Here is a 22,866-nt window from a genome sequence, read left to right on the forward strand (position 1 = left end):
GGAACTTATCTAGAAGCATAGTGAGCACTTTAAACCCCCAGGTGCTTCACAAATTGATCCGTAAAAATGAAAAAGTACTTTTTTTCACAAAAAAATTATTTTAGCCTCAATTGTTTCATTTTCACATGGGCAACAGGATAAAATGGATCCTAAAATTTGTTGGGCAATGTCTCCTGAGTACGCCGATACCTCATATGTGGGGGTAAACCACTGTTTGGGTGCACAGCAAGGCTCGGAAGGGAAGGCGCGCCATTTGACTTTTTGAATGGAAAATTAGCTCCAATCGTTAGCGGACACCATGTCGCATTTGGAGAGCCCCTGTGTGCCTAAACATTGGAGCTCCCCCACAAGTGACCCCATTTTGGAAACTAGACCTCCCAAGGAACTAATCTAGATGTGTGGTGAGCACTTTGAACCCCCAAGTGCTTCACAGAAGTTTATAACGCAGAGCCATGAAAATTAGAAAAAAAATTTTTTGGCCCACAATTTTTTATTTTCCCAAGGGTAACAGGAAAAATTGGACCCCAAAAGTTGTTGTCCAGTTTCTCCTGAGTACGCCGATACCCCATATGTGGGGGTAAACCACTGTTTGGGCACATGCCGGGGCTCGGAAGGGAAGTAGTGACGTTTTGGAATGCAGACTTTGATGGAATGGTCTGCGGGCATCATGTTACGTTTGCAGAGCCCCTGATGTGCCTAAACAGTAGAAACCCCCCACAAGTGACCCCATATTGGAAACTAGACCCCCCAAGGAACTTATCTAGATGTGTAGTGAGCACTTAGAACCCCCAAGTGCTTCATAGAAGTTTACAATGCAGAGCCGTGAAAATAAAAAATAATTTTTCATTCCTCAAAAATTATGTTTTAGCAAGCAATTTTTTATTTTCACAAGGGTAACAGGAGAAATTGGACCCCAATAATTGTTGCCCAGTTTGTCCTGAGTATGCTGGTACCCCATGTGTGGGGGTAAACCACTGTTTGGGCGCACGTCGGGGCTCGGAAGGGAGGGAGCACCATTTGACTTTTTGAACGCAAGATTGGCTGGGATCAATGGTGGCGTCATGTTGCGTTTGGAGACCCCTGATGTGCCTAAACAGTGGAAACCCCTCAATTCTAACTCCAACACTAACCCCAACACACCCCAAACCCTAATCCCAACTCTAGATATAACCCTAACCCCAACACACCCCTAACCACAACCCTAACCCAACACACCCCTAACCCTAATCCTAACCCTAACCACAAGCTTAATCTTAACCCTATTTCCAACCCTAACCCTAATTCCAACCCTAACCCTAAGGCTATGTGCCCACATTGTGGTTTTGTGTGAGATTTTTCCGCACCATTTTTGAAAAATCCGCAGGTAAAAGGCACTGCGTTTTACCTGCGCATTTACCGCAGATTTCCAGTGTTTTTTGTGCGGATTTCACCTGCGGATTCCTATTGAGGAGCAGGTGTAAAACGGAATCCGCACAAAGAATTGACATGCTGCTGAAAATACAACACAGCGTTTCCGCGCGGTATTTTCCGCACCATGGGCACAGCGGATTTGGTTTTCAGTAGGTTTACATGGTACTGTAAACCTGATGGAAAACTGCTACGAATCCGCAGCTGCCAATCCGCTGCGGATCCACAGCCAAATCCGCACCATGTGTGCACATAGTCTAATCTAACCCTAATTCTAACCCTAATTCTAACCCTAGCCCTAACCCTAATCCTAACCCTAGCCCTAACCCTAACCCTAGTGGGGGAAGAAAAAAAAAATATTTTTTTTTCTTTATTTTTATTATTGTCCCTACCTATGGGGGTGATAAAGGGGGGGTTCATTTACTATTTTTTTTATTTTGATCACTGTGATAGGTTTTATCACAGTGATCAAAATGTAACTGGAACGAATCTGCCGGCAGATTTGGCGGGCGCACTGCGCATGTGCCCGCCATTTTGGAAGATGGCGGCGCCCATGAAGAAGACGGACAAACACCGCGAGGCCCGGTAAGTATGAGGGGGGGAGATCGGAGCACGGGGGGGTGGATCGAAGCACGGGGGGGTGGATCGAAGCACGGGGGGAGCGGACAGGAGGACGGGGGAGCGGACGGGAGGACGGAGGGGAGCGGACCACAGTACGGGGCAGAAAGGAGGACTGGGGAGGCAATCGGTGGCGGGGGGGGGGGGCAAATTAGGTTTTCCAGCCATGGCCGATGATATTGCAGCATCGGCCATGGCTGGATTGTAATATTTCACCATTTTCATAGGTGAAATATTACAAATCGCTCTGATTGGCTTTCACTTTCAACAGCCAATCAGAGCGATCGTAGCCACGAGGGGGTGAAGCCACTCCCCCTGGGCTGAAGTACCACTCCCCCTGTCCCTGCAGATCGGGTGAAATTGGAGTTAACCATTTCACCCGATCTGCAGGGACGCGATCATTCCATGACTTCACATAGGCGTCACAGGTCGGATTGGCACCGACTTTCATGACGCCTACGTGGCGTCAAAGGTCAGGAAGGGGTTAAATTCCTCTCGTTGAATGTAAAGGGATTGAATTCGCCCATGAAGAGGATTTTAATGTGGAAAGAAATTTTGACCTCCAATTGTGACCTTGCCTGCATTCAGGAGACTCACTTGCTGAAGTCAGACACCTGGAGAGAGAAACACCCGCAATTCTCTCAATTACTATTTGCAAATGATCTTAAAAAGAAAGGTTGAGTTTGTATATGTGTAAAGAACACAGTTACTTTTAATGTCCTTAACCTTTTATAAAGACCCTGGCGGTCGTTTTTTCATTGTGGTATGCACCTTAAACGGCTCACCCTACACAATAACCAATGTATATTGCCCATATTATTATGGTCAATTGGCTTTCATTCGTGGTGTTTTGTTAAAAGTCTAAGAGATATCTCAGGCTTTGAAATTATCTGTGGGGACTTTATTATTTCGGCTTGTTCGGATATGGATACCTCCTCTAAAAAGTCAACCCGCAGGATAGACTTGGGTTCATTAATCTCTGAATTGCGTCTCCATGACATACGGAGATATCTTCATGCTTCAGAGAGAGATTTTACTTTCTTTTCTCCTAGACAAGTCGTATAGCAGAATTTACATATTTTTGGTAAATAGTCGCTCTGTCGCTAACTGTATATCTGCATCTATAAGACCAATTACTTGGTCTGACCATGCCCCAATTTCCCTGGAGGTTTCTGATCAGTACTCTATGAATTGCTCCCCATGCTGGAGACGGAACCCCCGGCTATTACTAAATCATGGGACAATCTCTGACATTACAAAAACTCTAACAGATTACTTCCAGGAAAATGACAATTTTGAAGTAAAAGATGAGACATTATGGTCTGCGCACAAATCTGTGATTCAGGGTCAACTCCTAAAAATAGCTTCCTATCAGAAAAAAATGAGAGACAAAGAGCGGTCTGATCTCATTGCTCAAATTCAAAAACTAGAGGAGGCAAATAAAAAGTCCCCACACAGTCAAAATTTCAAACGAGATTAGTTATCTTAGATTTAGACTCCGTTCCCATTTAATCAGCCAATATGAACGTGATATTAAAAAATCGAAACTATCCTTCTATGTGATGGGGGACAGAGCTAGCAGACTTTTAGGTAGACGTGGGAAGAAACAACAAATCAAATCTAAAATAGAATTTCTGAAAGGTCCCAATGATTCCATCATCAGGAACCCCATAGAAATTGCAAATTCTTTCGCTAACTATTATAAGACACTATATAACTTAAAAGATGATCCCTCTACACTACAACCCTCCCCCTCACATATTCAAGAATTCTTAGATAGTGTTAACCTTCCCCGGGTTTCCCCTTCACAACTTAATTACGGTACCTTAATTTGCCCTTTAATGTTGCAGAAATACATCAGGTAATCGGTCTTAGTAAATCCAATTCGGCGCCTGGTCCTGATGGCCTACCTAATAAATATTATAGGACCTTGGCACAGGTGCTTGCCCACTTTTTACTTAGGACATTTAACTTCTGGCAAGGAGCTCAGTCAATTGCTCCCTCCAATCTTGAGGCCACTATAGTGACCCTCCCAAAGCCTGGCAAGCCGGCTGATACCCCAGGTAATTTCAGACCAATTTCATTACTGAACTGATAATTCAAACTGATATGCCAAATTGATAGCTATCAGACTATCAGACTACACACAGTCCAGCCTGGCCTAATCTCTGCAGATCAGGTGGGGATTGTCCCCGGCCGCCAGGGTAGGGATGGTACTAGACGAATGGTGGACCTTGTGTGGATGGCGGAGCTTTTCAGGACCCCCACTGTACTCCTGTCACTAGACGCAGAGAAGGCGTTTGACAGGGTGCACTGGGGCTACCTGAGGGAGTGTTGGGTAAGTTTGGGATTGAAGGCCCTTTATGCTCAGCTATTCTTTCTCTCTACTCAAACCCAAACGCTAAGATTTTTGCTTCAGGCTTTAGGTCGGAGGAGTTCTCTATTTCTAATGGAACCCCCCGAGGTATCCTCTTTTGCCTGTGATTTTTACTCTGGTTATGGAACCCCTGGCGGAGGTTATAAGGAGTAACCCGGGGGGTGTCAGGCATTAAGGTGGGGGACTCTAACCATCTTATTGGTCTATGTGCGGACAATGTTATCACCTGCATGAATATTGAGCAACCTTTCCCGGCTATAATGTCCACTTTGACAAAATTTTCCTCGGTCTCCTATTATAAACGTAACTCGTCCAAGTCTTTAATCCTTCCAATTGGATTCCCGACTAACTTCAGGGAAAAATTAACAGCTACGTTACCTTTTCAGTGGGCCGATGAAAGTATTCCTTATTTAGGGATAAATCTGTCAGCTTCCCGTCTTCTGGTTCAATCTAATGTACTCCCTTTACTTAGCACTCTCGATAAAGAATTGATGAGATATTCTAAATTGATCCTTTCATGGGTTGCAAGGATTCAATCCTTTAACCCCTTTCTGTCATCGGACGTACTATTCCGTCCATGTGGGGTGGGCCCTAATTCCCAAGGACGGAATAGTACGTCCAGCTGACTATCGCAGCTGACATCCGGTCACGGACAGCCCCCGGCACATTAACCCCCGGCACACTGCGATCAAACATGATCGCAGTGTACCGACGTATAGGGAAGCATCGCGCAGGGAGGGTGCTCCCTGCGTGCTTCCCTGAGACGATCGGTACAAGGCGATGTGCTCACCTTGTACCGAGCGTCTCCTCCCTGCAGTCCCCGGATCCAAATGGCCGCGGGGCTGCATCCGGGTCCTGCAGGGAGGTGGCTTCACAGCGCCTGCTCAGAGCAGGCGCCGGGAAGCCAGGAGAAGTGCACGTCAGATCGCCGATCTAACACAGTGCACAGCAAAGTGTCAGATCGGCGATCTGTCACTTTACTGTGATGCCCCCCCTCCCTGGGCAAAGTAGAAATGTAAAAAAAAAAATAAAATCACATGTGTAAAAAAAAACAACAAATTCCTAAATAAATAATAATAATAAAAAAATATTGTTCCAATAAATACATTCCTGTAGCTAAATAAAAAAAACAAACAATAAAAGTACACATATTTAGTATCGCCGTGTCCGTAACGACCCGACCTATAAAACTGTCCCACTAGTTAACCCCTTCAGTAAACACCGTAAAAAAAAAAAAGAGGCAAAAAACAACTCTTTATTATCATACCGCCGAACAAAAAGTGGAATAACATGCGATCAAAAAGACAGAAATAACTAACCATGGTAACGCTGAAAACGTCATCTTGTCCCGCAAAAAACGAGCCGCCATACAGCATCATCAGCGAAAAAGTAAAAAAGTTATAGTCCTCAGAATAAAGCGATGCAAAAATAATTATTTTTTCTATAAAATAATTTTTATCGTATAAAAGCGCCAAAACATACATAAATGATATAAATGAGGTATCGCTGTAATCGTACTGACCCGACGAATAAAACTGCTTTATCCATTTTACCAAACGTGGAACGGTATAAACGCCCCCCCAAAAGAAATTCATGAATAGCTCGTTTTTGGTCATTCTGCCTCATAAAAATCGGAATAAAAAGCGATCAAAAAATGTCACATGCCCGAAAATGTTACCAATAAAAACGTCCCGCAAAAAACAAGACCTTAGCTTGATTATAGCTCTCAAAATGTGGTAACGCAAAAAACATTTTTTGCAATAAAAAGCGTCTTTTAGTATGTGACGGCTGCCAATCAAAAATCCGCTAGAAAACACGCTATAAATAGTAAATCAAACCCCCCTTCATTGCCCCCTTAGTTACGAAAAATTAAAAAATGTATTTATTTCCATTTTCCCATTAGGGTTAGGGCTACGGTTAGGGCTAGGGTTTGGGTCAGGGCCGTATTTAGAGTTTCTGCTGCCCTGGGCACTTTTAGTGCTGCCTCCCCCTTTGGTGAGTATGACACTATCGGCAGTGACTTTGACAAGAATCGCTGATGTGAAAGTCGCCTTTTGCAGCAGATCCGGCAGTTTTTCTGCATCTGCCGCGTAACGGATCACTTACGGCAACACTGCGTTCGGCCTCATTCATTCCCTATGGGATTTGCGGCACTTGCCATGATCTGGCAAATGCGGTACCATACCTCCCAACTTTTGAAGAAGGGAAGGAGGCATAAAGTTTGCGGCGCACGTAGTGTGCCACGGCAAATTTTAGGCCACGCCTCTGACCACACCCATTTCACAACTAGTCACACCCATATCCACGTCCCAACCACAGCCATTTAGCACTGCTGATCACACTGTTTTATATACAATAATTATAAACAAAAAAATATGGCCACACAGTGCTTCATACTGTATAATGGCCACACATGATGCTCCATACTGTATAATGGCCACACATGATGCTCCATACTGTATTATGGCCACACAGTGCTCCATGCTGTATAATGGCCACACATGATGCTCCATAGTGTATAATGGCCACACATGATGCTCCATACTGTATAATGGACACACAGTGCTCCATACTGTATAATGGACACACAGTGCTCCATACTGTATAATGGCCACACATAGTGCTCCATACTGTATAATGGCCACACATAGTGCTCCATACTGTATAACGGCCACACAGTTCTCCATACTGTATAATGATCCCACATGATGCTCAATACTGTATAATGGCCACACATGATGCTCCATACTGTATAATGATCACACATGATGCTCCATACTGTATAATGGCCATTGGCCACACATGATGCTCCATACTGTATAACGGCCACACATGATGCTCCATACTGTATAACGGCCACACATGATGCTCAATACTGTATAACGGCCACACACAGTTCTCCATACTGTATAATGATCCCACATGATGCTCAATACTGTATAATGACCCCCCTCCTGTATGCATGGCTCATCTCCCTCCCATCCCATATGCATGGCTCATATCCCCCCTCCTGTATGCTTGGCTCATATTCCCCCTCCTGTATGCATGGCTCATATTCCCCCTCCTGTATGCATGGCTCATATTCCCCCTCCTGTATGCATGGCTCATATTCCCCCCCTGAATGCATGGCTCATATTCCCCCCCGAATGCATGGCTCATATTCCCCCCCTGCATGCATGGCTCATATTCCCCCCCCCTGAAAGCATGGCTTATCTCTCCACCCCCCCTGTATGCATGGCTCATATTCCCCCCCCCCTGTAAGCATGGCTCATATTCCCCCTGTATGCATGGCTCATATTCCCCCCCCCCTGAATGCATGCCTTATCTCTCCACCCCCCCTCCCGCTCCTGCATGGCGCGCCGGATTATGTCCTCCTTCATCCCCCCCCCGTCCCTCATACTTACCTGTCCCGACTCCCAGCACAGCTCCTTCTTGCTTGCTGAGCGGTCAGGTGATACCGCTCATTAAGGTCATGAATATGCGCATACCACGTGACCGCTCATTCAGGACGAGCTGTGTATGCCGAGACCAGGCATCGCTGGAGCAAGGTGAGTATCGTCTTCAAGGAGGGTGGGAGGCGGGCGGAGGGCGCGGGGGGGCAGGGGGGTTTGTTAGTCGCGAGGTGACCCAGGAAAAAAAACAAAAAAAAAAACAGCAAACCTTGCTCAGGTGCCGCCCCCTGCATTGTCCCCGCCCTAGGCACGTGGCAAATACGGCCCTGGTTAGGGTTAGGGCTAGGGTTAGGGTTTGGGCTATGGTTGGGGCTAAAGTTAGGGTTGGGGCTAAAGTTAGGGTTAGGGTTTGGATTACATTTACGGTTGGGAATAGGGTTGGGATTAGGGTTAGGGGTGTGGTTAGGGTTACAGTTGAGATTAGGGTTAGGGGTGTGTTTGGGTTAGGGTTTCAGTTAGAATTGGGGGTTTCCACTGTTTAGGCACATCAGGGGCTCTCCAAATGCGACATTGCGTCCGATCTCAATTCCAGCCAATTGTGCGTTGAAAAAGTAAAACAGTGCTCCTTCCCTTCCGAGCTCTCCCGTGTGCACAAACAGGGGTTCCCCCCACATATTGGGTATCATCGTACTCAGGACATATTGGACAACTACTTTTGGGGTTCAATTTACACTGTTTCCCTTGGAAAAATACAAAACTGCGGGCTAAAAAATAGTTTTTGTGGAAAAAAAAGGATTTTTTATTTTCACGGCTCTGCGTTATAAACTGTAGTGAAACACTTGGGGGTTCAAAGTTCTCACAACACATCTAGATAAGTTCCTTGGGGGGTCTAATTTCCAATATTGGTTCACTTGTGGGGGGTTTCTACGGTTTAGGTACATTAGGGGCTCTGCAAATGCAACGTGACGCCTGCAGACCATTTCATCTAAGTCTGCATTCCAAATGGCGCTCCTTCCCTTCCGAGCTCTCCCATGAGCACAAACGGTGGTTCCCCCCCACATATGGGGTATCAGCGTACTCAGGACAAATTGGACAACGACGTTTGGGGTCCAATTTCTCATGTTACCCTTGGGAAAATACAAAACTGGGGGCTAAAAAATAATTTTTGTGGGGAAAAAATAATTTTTATTTTCACGGCTCTGCGTTATAAACTGTAGCGAAACACTTGAGGGTTCAAAGCTCTCACAACACATCTAGATGAGTTCCTTAGGGGGTCTACTTTCCAAAATGGTGTCACTTGTGGGGGGTTTCAATGTTTAGGCACATCAGTGGCTCTCCATACGCAACATGGCGTCCCATCTCAATTCCAGTCAATTTTGCATTGAAAAGTCAAATGGCCCTCCTTCCCTTCCGAGCTCTGCTATGCGCCCAAACAGTGGTTTACCCCCACATATGAGGTATCAGCGTACTCAGGAGGACAAATTGGACAACAACTTTTGGGGTCCAATTTCTTCTCTTACCCTTGGGAAAATAAAAAATTGGGCGAAAATATCATTTTTGTGAAAAAATGATTTTTTTATTTTTACGTCTCTGCATTGTAAACTTTTGGGAATCACTTAATGGGTCAAAGTGCTCACCACACATATAGATAAGTTCCTTAGGGGGTCTAGTTTCCAAAATGGTGTCACTTGTGGGGTGTTTCAATGTTTAGGCACATCAGGGGCTCTCCAAACGCAACATGGCGTCCCATCTCAATTCCAGTCAATTTTGCATTGAAAAGTCAAATGGCGCTCCTTCCCTTCCAAGCTCTGCCATGCGCCCAAACAGTGGTTTACCCCCACATATGAGGTATCAGCATACTCAGGACAAATTGGACAACAACTTTTGGGGTCCAATTTCTTCTCTTTCCCTTGGGAAAATAAAAAATTGGGGGCGAAAATATCATTTTTGTGAAAAAATATGATTTTTTATTTTTACGTCTCTGCATTGTAAACTTCTGTAAATCACTTAATGGGTCAAAGTGCTCACCACACATCTAGATAAGTTCCTTAGGGGGTCTAGTTTCCAAAATGGTGTCACTTGTGGGGTGTTTCAATGTTTAGGCACATCAGGGGCTCTCCAAACGCAACATGGCGTCCCATCTCAATTCCAGTCAATTTTGCATTGAAAAGTCAAATGGCGCTCCTTCCCTTCCAAGCTACTGCCATGCGCCCAAACAGTGGTTTACCCCCACATATGGGGTATCGGCGTACTCAGTTCAAATTGTACAGCAACTTTTGGGGTCCATTTTCTCCTGTTACCCTTGGTAAAATAAAACAAATTGGAGCTGAAGTAAATTTTTTGTGTAAAAAAGTTAAATGTTCATTTTTATTTAAAGATTCCAAAAATTCCTGCGAAACACCTGAAGGGTTAATAAACTTCTTGAATGTGGTTTTGAGCACCTTGAGGGGTGCAGTTTTTAGAATGGTGTCACACTTGGGTATTTTCCATCATATAGACCCTTCAAAATGACTTCAAATGAGATGTGGTCCCTAAAAAAAAAATGGTGCTGTAAAAACGAGAAATTGCTGGTCAACTTTTAACCCTTATAACTCCCTAACAAAAAAGAAAATGGGGTTCCAAAATTGTGCTGATGTAAAGTAGAAATGTGGGAAATGTTACTTATTAAGTATTTTGTGTGACATATCTCTGTGATTTAATTGTATAAAAATTCAAAGTTGGAAAATTGTGAAATTTTCTAAATTTTCGCCAAATTTCCTTTTTTTCACAAATAAACGCAGGTAATATCAAAGAAATTTTACCATGCTCATGAAGTACAATATGTCACGAGAAAACAATGTCAGAATCATTAGGATCTGTTGAAGCGTTCCAGAGTTATAACCTCATAAAGGGACAGTGGTCAGAATTGTAAAAATTGGCCCGGTCATTAACGTGCAAACCACCCTTGGGGGTAAAGGGGTTAAAATGGTCTTTCTACCCCAAATAATTTACTTATTCAAGTGTCTGCCGGTGTTGTACCCCCCAAATTTTTTTTTAAAATTCAAAATTTGATGGGGAGATTTGTATGGGCTAACAAACCTCCTCGTGTAGCAGCAAAAATTTAGCAATATCCCTACAGGATGGATGGTATGAGTATCCCCAACATACAAGCCTACTACAAGCTGCCCTTTTGGAATCGGTTAGGGACTGGTGGCTATCTGAGGTGCCCCATAGGTGGTTGCTAATTGAGTCATTTCTTTCCAGGGGCGGGTCAACGAGACGTTCACTTGAAATCGAATATATCACACCTACAGGACATAAACCAATCCTTTTAACTATGGAGGCAACAATTAGGATCTGGAAATGGGAAGTAATAAACCAGCTGAATATCCCCCTGTTTGATCTGTCGATTAGGTCAGTATAGGCTCATATACCCTATTTAAGTATGTCAAGATAGGAGGCTGCGGGTATTAAATCATTGGGAGACCTTATAGATGACTTTGGCTTACTTCCATTTAATGATATCCTGACTTCTCATCCATCCATGAGGTGGGCCCTTTTATCAATACCTTCAAGTTAGGCATTTGCTTTACACTGGGCCTACTTCTTGAACTCTACCTTCGACTTCTTCCCGGAAAAGATCACTTTTCTCCCCTGGCAGGGAAAACTTGGGTTTGTCTCCTTTTTATGAGATGCTCAATAATCCCCCCTTGGAGAGAGCACTCCCATAAATGATAAAGTTGGAAAAAGAATTGAAATTCTCTGCATCCCCTCAGAAGTGGCATGATGATATTAGTCTAGTGCAAAAATCCTCTACATGTGTTAATCACCTAGAGCAGATTAAAAAACTGCACCTCAGATGGTATCTCTATCCGATGAGAATAACTCACTTCTCTCCAAATTATTCCCCCCTTTGCTGGAGAGGTTGCAAGCAAATAGTTTCCTTGAGCCATATGTGGTGGGACTGTCCGGTAATTTTACCATTCTGGCTTAGGGTTTTTGATCTGTGCTCACACATTTTAGGACAGAGAATATCCCCAGAACCCAGTCTGGCGGTTTTACATCTTGGTCTGGACACTTTTCCAGTCGAGATGGGGACTGTTATGATCCCAGTGGCTGGGGATCACAGGAAATACTAGCTAAGTAACTAAACATAGACATGAGCTCTAGGGAGGTGGTAACTGGACTGACCGCAAAACCTGATCCTATCCAAACACACTAAAGGTAGCCGGTGAACGTGCCTAAAATCCTGGACGTCTCGACGCAGCCTGAGAAACTGACTACCCCTAAAGAGAAAGCAAGACCTCGCTTGCCTCAAGAGAAATAACCCCAAAGATATAGGAAGCCCCCAACAAATAATAACGGTGAGGTAAGGAGAAAAGACACACATAGGAATGAAAACAGATTCAGCAAATGAGGCCCGCTAATACTAGATAGCAGAAGACAGATAGCGAACTGTGCGGTCAGTAAAAAACCCTACCAAAATATCCACGCTGAGAAATCAAGAACCCCCACACCAACTAACGGTGTGGGGGGAGAAACTCAGCCCCCCAGAGCTACCAGCAAGCTGGGAAATCACATATTAGCAAGCTGGACAAGAAACATATAGAACACTGATGATCAAAAAATGAACAAAACGGAAACTTAGCTTCTCTTGAAGAGACTGGGAGCAAGGTAGTCAGAAGGAATCAGACTAGCACTGAATACATTGACAGCAGGCATAGACTGAGAGTCCAAGTGAGCTTAAATAGAAAACCAGCCCACAGATAACGAGACAGCTGATGCCAGTCACAAACCTGCAGAAAGACAGCACTCACACAGTACCACTTGTGACCACAAGAGGGAGCCCAGAAATAGAGTTCACAACAGTACCCCCCCCTTGAGGAGGGGTCACCGAACCCTCATCAAGACCCCCAGGGCGATCAGGATGAGCCGCATGGAAGGCACGAACCAAATCGGCCGCATGGACATCAGAGGCGACAACCCAGGAATTATCCTCCTGACCATAGCCCTTCCACTTAACTAAATACTGAAGCCTCCGTCTGGAAATACGAGAATCCAAGATCTTCTCCACCACGTACTCCAATTCGCCCTCAACCAGCACAGGAGCAGGAGGCTCAAAAGAAGGAACCACAGGCACCACATACCTCCGCAACAAAGACCTATGGAACACATTATGAATGGCAAACGATGCTGGGAGGTCCAAACGAAAAGACACCGGGTTAAGGATTTCCAAAATCTTATAAGGACCGATGAAGCGAGGCTTGAATTTAGGAGAGGAAACCTTCATAGGAACATACCGAGAAGACAGCCATACCAAATCCCCAACACGAAGTCGGGGACCAACACCGCGACGGCGGTTGGCAAAGCGCTGAGCCTTCTCCTGTGACAACTTCAAATTGTCCACCACATGGTTCCAAATCTGCTGCAACCTATCCACCACAGAATCCACCCCCGGACAGTCAGAAGGCTCAACCTGACCCGAGGAAAAACGAGGATGAAAACCAGAATTGCAGAAAAAAGGCGAAACCAAAGTAGCAGAACTAGCCCGATTATTAAGGGCAAACTCGGCCAATGGCAAAAAAGTCACCCAATCATCCTGATCAGCAGAAACAAAACATCTTAAATAAGTTTCCCACGTCTGATTAGTTCGCTCGGTTTGGCCATTCGTCTGAGGATGGAAGGCCGACAAAAAAGACAAATCAATGCCCATCTTAGCACAAAAAATCCGCCAAAATCTGGACACAAACTGGGATCCTCTGTCAGACACAATATTTTCAGGGATGCCGTGCAAGCGAACCACATTCTGAAAAAATAATGGAACCAAATCGGAGGAGGAAGGCAACTTAGGCAAGGGCACCAAATGGACCATTTTGGAAAAACGATCACACACCACCCAGATGACAGACATTCTCTGAGATACTGGAAGATCTGAAATAAAATCCATGGAAATGTGCGTCCAAGGCCTCTTCGGGACAGGCAAAGGCAAAAGCAAACCGCTGGCACGAGAACAGCAAGGCTTAGCCCGAGCACAAATCCCACAGGACTGCACAAAGGAACGCACATCCCGCGACAAGGAAGGCCACCAGAAGGACCTAGCCACCAAATCTCTGATACCAAAAATCCCAGGATGACCTGCCAATACCGAAGAATGAACCTCGGAAATAACTCTGCTGGTCCATCTATCTGGGACAAACAGTCTCTCTGGTGGGCAACGGTCAGGTCTATCAGCCTGAAATTTCTGCAGCACTCGTCGCAAATCTGGGGAAATGGCAGACAAAATCACTCCCTCTTTGAGGATACCAGCCGGCTCTGAAACTCCCGGAGAGTCAGGCACAAAACTCCTAGAAAGGGCATCAGCCTTCATGTTCTTCGAACCAGGCAGGTGCGAGACCACAAAATTGAAACGGGAGAAAAACAACGACCAACGAGCCTGTCTAGGATTCAGGCGCTTGGCAGACTCGAGATAAATCAGATTTTTGTGATCAGTCAAGACCACCACACGATGCCTAGCTCCCTCGAGCCAATGTCGCCACTCCTCAAATGCCCACTTCATAGCCATAGCTTCTCTTGAAGAGACTGGGAGCAAGGTAGTCAGAAGGAATCAGAATAGCACTGAATACATTGACAGCAGGCATAGACTGAGAGTCCAAGTGAGCTTAAATAGAAAACCAGCCCACAGATAACGAGACAGCTGATGCCAGTCACAAACCTGCAGAGACAGCACTCACACAGTACCACTTGTGACCACAAGAGGGAGCCCAGAAATAGAGTTCACAACAGGGGACAGTTCTTTCACATGTTCTGATATCCGCAAGATTTTGTGTTGCTGCAAATTTGAAGTCCTCGAACCCTCCCTGTATTCAAGAGCTTATTATCAAGGTAAATTCTCACTTTGAATTTCGAATGCTTACTAGCTTCTTCCCTTAAGCAGAAGGAAAAAAGAGTTTGTCCTTGGGTCCTCTGGCTGGATTCTTCCTTAGTTTCCCCTCTATTGGCCATAACAGATAATGCCCTTCCTTTCTCAGTCTAGATTTGCTTGATACTAGGCCCTTTACTTTCTACTTCCTCAGTATCATTGTGTATTTGTTTTAGGTCCATTGCTTGTCTCACTCAGCACCTCCCCCCACCCTCTTCCCTTGGTTGTGTTTGTATTTCCCATGATAAGAAAATGAGTTTTGACTCAACGTGTTGCAGGTCAAACTGATTAAAGGTACCGTTACACTAAGCAACTTACCAGCGATCGCGACCAGCGACGTGATCGCTGGTAAGTTGCTGTGTGGTCGCTGGGGAGCTGTCACACAGACAGCTCTCTCCAGCGACCAAGCGACTTCGGCATCGCTGAAACTGTCTTCAGCGATGCCGAAGTCCCCATGTAAAAAAAAAAAAAAACACTACATAGTCATACGCACCTTCTGTCGTCCTTCATGTCCCTCGGCGCTTGCCGCACTGACTGTGTCTCAGCGCCGGCCGGCCGTAACAGCGGTGCCCAGCGGTGAACCGCTGTTACTGCAGGTTCACCGCTGGGCTCTGCTTTACGGCCGGACGGCGCTGAGACAGTCAGTACGGCAAGCTCCAGGGGACGTGACGGACAACAGACGGTGAGTATGTAGTGTTTTTTTTTTACTTTTACCATGGTATCCATGGTAAATATCGGGTTACTAAGCGCGGCCCTGCGCTTAGTAACCCGATGTTTACCATGGATACCAGTGAAGACATCGCTGGATCGGCGTCACACACGGCGATCCAGCGGTGTCAGCGGGAGAGTTGCGACGAAAGAAAGTTCGTCCACTCTCCCTGCAACCAGCGATATCCCAGCAGGATCCAGATCGCTGCTGCGTGCCAAACATAGCGATATCGCTATGCAGGACGCTGCAACGTCACGGATCGCTGGCGATATCGCCTAGTGTGACGGTACCTTAACTCACATATCTGTGGTTTTAATTTTGATATGTGTTGTTGATCTGCGACTATGCATTTCTTGTACTCTGTTTTGCTCTCAATTAAAGATTTTGGATAAAAAAAAAGCATTCAGACCCTTTGCTCAGACACTCATTTAAGTCACATGCTGTCCATTTCCTTGTGATCCTCCTTGAGATGGTTCTACTCCTTCATTGGAGTCCAGCTGTGTTTAATTAAACTGGTAGGACTTGATTTGTAAAGGCACACATCTGTCTATATAAGACCTCACAGCTCACAGTGCATGTCAGACCAAATGAGAATCAAAGGAACTGGCCAATGAGCTCAGAGACAGAATTGTGGCAAATCACAGATCTGGCCAAGGTTACAAAAGAATTTCTGCAGTACTCAAGGTTCCTAAAAGCACAGTGGCCTCTATAATCCTTAAATGGAAGAAGTTTGGGACCACCAGAAGTCTTCCTAGACTTGGCTGACCAGCCAAACTGAGCAATCGTGGGAGATGAGCCTTTGTGAGAGAGGTAAAGAAGAACCCCAAGATCACTGTGACAGATCTCCAGAGATGCAGTAGGGAGAAAGTTCCATAAAGTCAACCATCACTGCAGCCCTACACCAGTCGGGCCTTTATGGCAGAGTGACCCAATGGAAGCCTCTCCTCAGTGCAAGACATATGAAAGCCAGCACAGAGTTTGCTAAAAAAACACATCAAGGACTCCCAGACTATGAGAAATAAGATTCTCTGGTCTGATGAAACAGAGATCGGTATGTAAGCAGAATGTATGGAGAAAACCAGGCACTGCTCATCACCTGCCCAATACAATCCCAACAGTGAAACGTGGTGGCAGCATCATGCAATGGGGGTGTTTTTCAACTGCAGGGACAGGATGACCGGTTGCCATTGAAGGAAACATGAATGCAGCCAAGTACAGAGATATCCTAGGTGAAAACCTTTTCCAGAGTGCTCTGGACCTCAGACTTGGCCCAAGGTTCACCTTCCAACAAGACAATGACCCTAAGCACACAGCTAAAATAACAAAGTAGTGGCTTCGGAACAACTCTGTGACCATTCTTGATTGGCCCAGCCAGAGCCCTTACCTAAACCCAATTGAGGATCTCTGGAGAGACCTGAAAATGGCTGTCCACCAACGTTCACCATCCAACCTGATGGAACTGGAGAGAATCTGCCAGGAAGAATGGCAGAGGATCCCCAAATCCAGGTGTGAAAAATTTGTTGCATCATTCCCAAGAAGACTCATAGCTGTACTAGCGCAAAAGGTGCTTCTCCTCAATACTGAGCAAAGGGTTTGTATACTTATGACCTTTTTTAATAAATTTGCAAATATTTCTACATTTCTGTTGTTGTTCAAGATGGGGTGCATAGTGCACACTAATGAGAAAAAAATGAACTTTTTTGAATTTACCAAATGGCTGCAATGAAACCAAGTGGAAAAATGTAATCCATTCACGACATGCGTCGTACATGTACTGCGCATGTCTTGGTTCTGCCTTTGATGTGGGCTCCATTGCTGAGCCCACATCTTTCCCGGCACATGTCAGCTGCTTTGAACAGCTGACATGTGCCCCTAACACCCGTAGGTGGAATCGCAATCAACACACGGCTCTTAACCTGTTAAATGCCACTGTCAATCTCTGTCAGTGGCATTTATAATCTTTATTTTTATATAGCGCTAACATATTCCGCAGCGCTTTACAGTTTGCACACATTATCATCGCTGTCCCCGATGGGGCTCACAATCTAAATTCCCTATCAGTATGTCTTTGAAATGTGGGAGGAAACCGGAGTACCCGGAGGAAACCCATGCAAACACGGAGAGACCATACAAACTCTTTGCAGATGTTGTCCTGGGTGGGATTAGAACCCAGGACTCCAGCGCTGCAAGGCTGCAGTGCTAACCACTGCGCCATAATGTGATCGCGCCGGAATCACGTCACTAATCCCACCCATCAGCGCCCGTGTCACATGAACGCGGGTCGTCAATGGGTTGGCATGACAACCTGGGGTCTGCAGCATACCCCTGTGGTTGTCATTGCCGGATTGCTATAGCAAGTAAACAATTCTGCTACACACAGGTGATGTGATCATCGCCTGTGTGTAGCAGTGGTGATTGGATTATCGCAGCTTTTAGTCTCCCATGAAACCTATTGAAGCAAGTGAAAAGTAGAAAAAAAAAATGTTTTTAAAAATATAAAAGTTCTAATCACCCCCATTTCATCCCACTCAAAATAAAACAATAAAAAAAATAAAAATAGACATATTTGGGCAATTCAGAATGCGGTGATATCAATCTATTAAGATATAAAAAGGGCTAATCCGATCGGTTAACGGCGTAGCGAAAAAATAACCAAAACGCCAGAATTAGTTTTTTTTTTTGTTTCCACAACTTTGCATTAAATTGCAATCATGGATGATCAAAAGATTGTATCTATACCAAAATGATATCATTAAAAATGTCAGCTCGGCACGCAAAAAATAAACCCTCACCCAGCTCCAGATCACGAAAATGGAGACTCTACGGGTCTCAGAATATTATGCAATTTTTTTTAACAAATTTTGGATTTTTTTTCACCACTTAAATAAAAAAGAGCCTAGACTTGTTTGGTGTCTGTGAACTCGTAATGACCTAGAGAATCATAAAAGCAAGTCAATTTTAGCATTTAGTGAATACGGTAAAAAAAAAACAGTTGTGGAATTGCACTTTTTTTGCAATTTCACCAAACGTGGATTTTATTTCCGTTTTTCCAGTTCGCCATATGGTAAAACCAATGGTGTCGTTCACAAGTACAACTTGTTCCACAAAAGAAAAAACCCTCACATGGCCATATTGACTGAAAAATAAAAAAGTTATGGCTCTGCGAAGCAGGGGAGCGAAAAATGGAAACGCAACAATGAAAATGGGCTGCGGTGCGAAGGGGTTAATGGGGTCTGAATACTTTCCGTACCTACTGTAACTTGCAATTTCTTTGGGTATTTTAGAAATGTTATAAAAATGTAAAAATCATAATTTATTTAAAAATAACCTTTATTCTTGGCAGATAACTTTACCAGGAGATCGGAGGGACAATTGGCATCTTCAATTTTTAAATCAGATAACTTTGATATCAATCAAAATATAACTGATGTCTGTGCCACTATTCCAGATATACCGTCATCCTTTCACAGCAAAGATCTATCATTTGATCCTTTTAAAGAAGTCCTATCTTCTGATTCATTACAGGCTATTAAAAATAAAAGTTACACAAGAGGAGATAAACATCAAAGTGCTCTAACGGCAAACAAGTCATTTTCAAGTCTAGAATCTGAAAAATGTTTTTCCCTCAAAACATCTTTTGTTATACATCAAAAATTTCAGATAGAGGAGAAAAATATTTCTTCTTCAGAGTGTGGAAAATATTTTAACCAGAAATTAGAGCATGTTATACAAAAAAGAGTTCTTGCAGAAGGGAAGCCATATTTGTGTTCAGAATGTGGGAAATGCTTTGCAGCTAAATCAAATCTTGTTACACATCAGAGAACTCACACAGGGGAGAAGCCATATTCATGTTCAGAATGTAAGAAATGTTTTGCAGATAAATCTAATCTTGTTACACATCAGAAAAATCACACAGGGAATAAGCCATATTCATGTTCAGAATGTGGTAAATGTTTTGCATATAAATCAATTCTTGTTGCACATCAGAGAAGTCACACAGGAGAGAAACCATTTTCATGTTCAGAATGTGAGAAATGTTTTGCCGATAAATCACATCTTGTTGCACATCAGAGACGTCACGTAGAGAATAAGCCATATTCATGTTCAGAATGTGGTAAATGTTTTGCATATAAATCAATTCTTGTTACACATGAGAGAACTCATACAGGAGAGAAGCCGTTTTCTTGTTTAGAGTGTGAAAAGTGTTTTGCTAAGAAGTCAAATCTTGTTATACATCAGAGAACTCACACAGGGGTGAAGCCATTTGCATGTTCAAAATGTGGTAAATGTTTTTCAGCTGAAGCAAATTTTTATAAACATCGCAGAACTCACACAGGGGATAAACCATTTTCATGTTCCGAATGTGGTAAATGTTTTGTAAATAAAATACATTTTGTTACACATCAGAGGACTCACACAGGGGAGAAGGCATTTTCATGTTTAGAGTGTGGGAAATGTTTTGCTAAGAAATCAAATCTTGTTATACATCAGAGAATTCACACAGGAGAAAAGCCATTTGCATGTTTAGAATGTGGTAAATGTTTTTCAGATGAATCAAATTTTATTAGACATCAGAGAACTCACACAAGGTAGAAACCATTTTCATGCTTAAATTGTGGGAAATATTTTACCAATAAAAGTAGTCTTACTAAGCATCACATTTTTCACAGAAGGAGAAGACATTCTCATACCTAAAAAGTGGAAAATATTTTACTCCAAAATCATATTTTGTTGACTATAAAGGAAAACTCACACAGGGAGAAGCCATATATTTTGACAAACTGTACAAGAACACACATAACAAAGAGTCAAATTAATGACAAGTAAACGACTTAAATTTGAATTACAATCCATGCAGTTATTAATTTACATCTGTTATCTAAAATTCAAGTTAAAAGCCATATTCCATGTGCATTGAATTATATATATATATATATATATATATATATACATACCGTATATACTCGAGTATAAGCTGACCCGAGTATAAGCCGACCCCCCTAATTTTGCCACAAAAAACTGGGAAAACTTATTGACTCGAGTATAAGCCTAGGGTGGAAAATGCAGCAGCTACCGGTGAATTTCAAAATTAAAAATAGATGCTCCATACTGTTCATTATGGCCCCATAGATGCTCCACATAAACCTGTGCCACATATAATGCTCTGCACTGTTCATTATGGCCCCATAGATGCTCCACATAAAGCTGTGCCATATATAATGCTCTGCACCATTCAGTATAGCCCCATAGACGCTCCACATAAAGCTGCCCCATATATAATGCTCTGCACAGTTCATTATAGCCCCATAGATGCTCCATAGAAAGCTGTGCCATATACAATGCTCTGCACCCTTTGATTATGGCCCCATAGATGCTCCATAGAAAGCTGTGCCATATAAAATGCTCTGCACCTTTGATTATGGCCCCATAGATAGCTGTGCCATATACAATGCTCTGCACCTTTGATTATGGCCCCATAGATAGCTGTGCCATATACAATGCTCTGCACCTTTGATTATGGCCCCATAGATAGCTGTGCCATATACAATGCTCTGCACCTTTGATTATGACCCCATAGATAGCTGTGCCATATACAATGCTCTGCACCTTTGATTATGGCCCCATAGATGCTCCACATAAAGCTGTGCCATATATAATGCCTTGCACCTTTGATTATGGCCCCATAGATAGCTGTGCCATATATAATGCCCTGGACCTTTGATTATGGCCCCATAGATAGCTGTGCCATATATAATGCCCTGCACCTTTGATTATGGCCCCATAGATAGCTGTGCCATATACAATGCCCTGCACCTTTGATTATGGCCCCATAGATAGCTGTGCCATATATAATGCTCTGCACCTTTGATTAAAAAAACATACCAAATGTTTAGAAATTCTACTGTGCCTAATAATTTGGAACAGGGCATTTTGAGGTTTTTTTTTTTTTTTTTTAATTTTCAAACTTTTCAACACCTATAAACAGGCAAACAGTCATACAGGTTACATGAGTCAGATAAGGGTGGATACATATTTAAAATGGAATATACTGTCGCATTTCGGCCGAACCCTCAATACGGAATAATAGCCGGAAGTATCCACAGTTCTGATTGTGGCAGAACTGTTATGCGATCCAAGTAATAGGCTACGCAATCCGTAACCTGAGTCTCAAGAAGATATCGAACAGAAATTAAAACCAACAATAACAATAAGACAATCAAAGAAAAATAAAAAATAAGAAGGAAGGGGAGAGGGAGTGGGGGGAGTACCGGGGGGGGGGGGGGGAGAGAAGCAGTCAAAGCAGAGCTCTTTATACAAAAATACCCCGTCAGAGATAAAAACCGGTCAGAATGAAAACATAAACATACGGGGAGCAGAACAGATAATTATGACCGATTAGGAAGCAGAGAACAGGGCGAATATCGATCATGACTCAAACAAATAGGTAATTGAGCTGTATCTGGGTCCATCACAGTGCAGTAAAAGAACCTTAGGAGAAACAAGTAGCACAACCAAATGTTGTGTAAGGAGGATAGTGAATGGGAAACTAAGGGGTAGTTTGAGATGCTAGCTGCCAGGGCAGCCATACACGAAAGAATTTGTCATGCGTATGTGAATCCCAACTGGTCAGCTCTTCCATCCTGAAGATGTCCTGGGCTTTTTTAAGCCATTCATTGATATGAAGGGGGGATGTTTGTCTCCAGTGTATGGCGATCAAGTGCTTGGCAGCGGCTATTAGAAGGGGGGGAGTAGGTCATGCTTCTTAGGTTTGTAGGACTTCGTAGGGAGGGACAGTAGAACCTCTTGAGGAGTCAAACTCTGCGTTATTAGTTTCATCTGGCGGAGTCGATTAAAAATCTCCTCCCAAAATTTAGCGATAATTGGGCATGACCAAAAAATGTGCACCAAAGAGCCTCTAGTCTTCATACATCTCCAGCACAGCGGAGAATCCGAGAGGCCAAAGTGGTAGAGTGACTCAGGGGTTCTGTACCATCTGGAGAGGACTTTAAAGGCATTCTCCTGGAGCAAGACACATCTTGAGAACCCATGTGAGTGTTCCAAGACCTGTGCAATTTCTCTATTGGAGAGAGATATATTCAGCTCCGACTCCCATGAGGAGATATATAGGGGTTTAAAGTAAGATTTAGGGGAGATTAAGTTATGATATAGTTTGGAAATTAATTTAGGGGGCGTAGGGTTGAGTTTAAGAAGAAATTCCAGCCAGAGCCAATCTGAATTAGTTTGGATGTCCGACTTAAGCCTAGAAATAATATATTGTACATGGTGGATTTGAATGAAATCTTTGGGGTGTTTCTTGGCGTCTCAAGGCCAACTGTTTGTGCAACTAATTTGGTTGGAGAGTAGGTGTGAAATTGGGAGGGTCGGCAGGGATTTCCAGAGGTCAAATGTGTCTATATATTTTGGTTCAATGAGCCAAGGTATAACTCCCAGAGGCATACTGTCC

The 22,866-nt window shown here is 43.7% G+C and overlaps 1 protein-coding gene across 1 annotated transcript in view; it reads left to right on the top strand.

Moving 5' to 3' along the window:
- The window catches only part of LOC143767471 (uncharacterized), a 432,524-nt gene extending 410,829 nt beyond the window's left edge, over window positions 1-21,695 (top strand). The window contains exon 8 of the mRNA XM_077255842.1: window positions 18,745-21,695. Within this exon, the coding sequence (XP_077111957.1) occupies window positions 18,745-19,994 (1,250 nt within the window). The 3' untranslated portion in view covers window positions 19,995-21,695. The remainder of the gene's footprint in view (window positions 1-18,744) is intronic.
- Window positions 21,696-22,866: the final 1,171 nt, after the last annotated feature.

Source organism: Ranitomeya variabilis, chromosome 4 (assembly GCF_051348905.1).
Source record: "Ranitomeya variabilis isolate aRanVar5 chromosome 4, aRanVar5.hap1, whole genome shotgun sequence".
Taxonomy (NCBI): domain Eukaryota; kingdom Metazoa; phylum Chordata; class Amphibia; order Anura; family Dendrobatidae; genus Ranitomeya; species Ranitomeya variabilis.